The sequence below is a fragment of the Corvus brachyrhynchos genome, unplaced genomic scaffold (assembly GCF_000691975.1).
Source record: "Corvus brachyrhynchos isolate BGI_N302 unplaced genomic scaffold, ASM69197v1 scaffold875, whole genome shotgun sequence".
NCBI lineage: Eukaryota > Metazoa > Chordata > Aves > Passeriformes > Corvidae > Corvus > Corvus brachyrhynchos.
In genome coordinates this window covers 41028-43641 of record NW_008238107.1, presented here as the reverse complement: position 1 = coordinate 43641, position 2614 = coordinate 41028, and the positions used below count along the sequence as shown (strand labels likewise).

General features: G+C 50.2%; 1 protein-coding gene across 1 annotated transcript in view; it reads right to left on the bottom strand.

Annotated features, from left to right (window-relative positions):
• The window catches only part of ZNF740 (zinc finger protein 740), a 4519-nt gene extending 1911 nt beyond the window's left edge, over positions 1-2608 (bottom strand). Inside the window, exons 1-3 of the mRNA XM_017733362.1 lie at positions 2499-2608; positions 991-1202; positions 683-754 (exon numbers count right to left, since the gene is read on the bottom strand). Of these exons, the coding sequence (XP_017588851.1) occupies positions 683-754; positions 991-1202; positions 2499-2507 (293 nt within the window). The 5' untranslated portion in view covers positions 2508-2608. The remainder of the gene's footprint in view (positions 1-682; positions 755-990; positions 1203-2498) is intronic.
• Between the last annotated feature and the right edge of the window lie 6 nt (positions 2609-2614).

Sequence of the window (2614 nt, the reverse complement as noted above, 5' to 3'; positions counted from 1 at the left end):
GGGAAGGGGGGATGGGGGAGGGTAAGCAGGGGCAGGAAATTGGGGAGGGAGGGTTAAGGATGAACAGGGAATGGAGAGGTTGGGGGATAACGGAATTGAGGGGGAAACAATGGAATTAGAACAGGAAAATCCGAGGCAGGAAAAGACCAAATAAAGGAGGAAAAACCCAAATGAAGGAGGAAAAGCCCAATAACAGAAAGGAAAGGGCAAGTGAAGGAAGGAAAATCAAGTAAGAGCCAGAAATGGAAATGAAAGGATGAAAAACTCAAAGGAGGAAAAGGTCAAACGAAAAGTGGGAAAATCAAACTGAAGCAGGAAAACTAGAGGTGAAAAAAGGCAAATCAAAGCAGGAAAAAGCCAAATTAGAAGTGGAAAAGGTCAAATAAAATATAGAAATGGATGAATAAAAGGAAAAAAACTCCAAGTTGAGGAGGAAGAGGCAAATTAAAGGTGGAAAATGCCAAATTTGAGGCAGAACAGCCCAAATTAAAGCAGGAAAAAACCAACTTAAAAGACAGAAAAAGCAAATTAAAGGTGGAAAATTCCAAATTAAAGCAGGAAACCCCCAAATTAAAGGTGGGAAACGCCAAGCTAAAGGCACAAACCCCCAAATGAAAGGGTGAACCCCCCCAGTTCAAGGTGGGATCCCCCAGTGGAAGGTGCCAGACCCCAGCTCCGTACCAGGAGGTCGGGGCTGGAGCCCCGTTCCCGGCTCCCGTCCTGTTTCCCGCCGGATTTGGGCATCATCTTCTTGCTGGCGACGGTGGGGACGAGGCAGACGCCCGAGAGCGAATAAAAGGAAAAAAACTCCAAGTTGAGGAGGAAGAGGCAAATTAAAGGTGGAAAATGCCAAATTTGAGGCAGAACAGCCCAAATTAAAGCAGGAAAAAACCAACTTAAAAGACAGAAAAAGCAAATTAAAGGTGGAAAATTCCAAATTAAAGCAGGAAACCCCCAAATTAAAGGTGGGAAACGCCAAGCTAAAGGCACAAACCCCCAAATGAAAGGGTGAACCCCCCCAGTTCAAGGTGGGATCCCCCAGTGGAAGGTGCCAGACCCCAGCTCCGTACCAGGAGGTCGGGGCTGGAGCCCCGTTCCCGGCTCCCGTCCTGTTTCCCGCCGGATTTGGGCATCATCTTCTTGCTGGCGACGGTGGGGACGAGGCAGACGCCCGAGAGCCCCTCGCAGGCCAGGAGACTCGCCTGGAACAGGGACCCCCGGCATCAGCCCCCTTCTTTTGGGCCCTGACAGGGGTTTGTGGATTTTCTGGGGAAATTTTGGGATGATCGGGAGGGAAGTTTGGAATAATCCTGGGGAAACTTTGGGATGGTGCCAGAATGACTCTGGGAAGACCCTGAAGTGGAAGGGAGGGGGCTGAAGCCTCTGCTTCCAGCCCCGTGAGGATTTAAGGTCAAATGATGAAATTCAAGGGGATCGTGCAGCGGATTCGGGATGGTCTTGGGGAAAAGGGGGCTGAACCCAGGGCAAAATGGGAACACCCCAAAACTGGGAATGGAGGAGGCTGAGTCCCCTTTTTTGAGGCCTGTCAGGACCTAAGGGTTAATGGGAAATTAGGGGATAATCCCAGGAAAACGGTGGGGAATTATGGGGAAAATCTGGGATAATTACAGAGTAACTCTGGGAAGAGCCCCAAAGAAGGAGGGTTTGGGGGGGCTGAACCCCTTATTTGGGGCCTGACGGGACCTAAAGGCTGATGGGAAATTTGGGGAATCCTGGAGAAAACTGGGATAAGCACAGGGAAAATTTAGGATAAACCTGAGAAAAGCTTGGGAAAATAGCAGGGAAAACTGGGATAATCCTGGGGTAACTCTGGGAAGGACCCCAGGTGTGTTTGGGGTCTGAACCCCCTCCTTCCAGCCCAGTGAGGATCTAATGGGTAATAGGAAATTTCAAGATAATTCAGGGGAAAATTTGGGTTTATCCCAGGGAAAACTTGGACAATTCCAGGGGAAACTGGGAGAATTCAGGAATAACTCTGGAAAAACCCCCGAAGTGGGGAGGGGAAGGTGGGGGGAGGCAAAGACACCCCAAACTGCCTCCTGAACTGCCTTTATTGGGGCCCTAAAGGCTAACAGGAAAATCTGGGAAATCCTGGGGAAAACTGGGATAATCCTGGGAAAAAATTGGGATAATACTGTAGAAATTTTGGGATAATCCTGGGAAGAACCCCAAGTGTGGAAGGGGAGCTGGAACCTCCTTTCTTGAGGCCTGACAGGCCCTCAGGGCTAAGGGGAAAATTCAGGATATTTCTGGGGAAAATCAGGATAGTTTTGGGGAAACCAGGGATAATCTTGGGATATCTCCCTGGAGCAGGGAGGGGGGATGGGGAGGCACCCCCCACCCTGGCGCAGGGTGAGGGAAGCTCCAGCTTCAGCTCTCTCCCCTCTATTTTCCCTTTTCCCATTTCTTTGGGGCTGCTGTTCCCCCAAATTCCTGGGCCTGGGGATATCAGGATGCAGGGGGTGGGGGCTCATTACCTGAGCCATGCTGTGGGAGCCTTTGGCCTTACTTCTCGCCCAGGTAAAGCTCGTTTGGGGTAAGAAAAGGTGGGATCAGTAAATTTTTATGGATTTTTGGGCGGGCTCCAGTACCC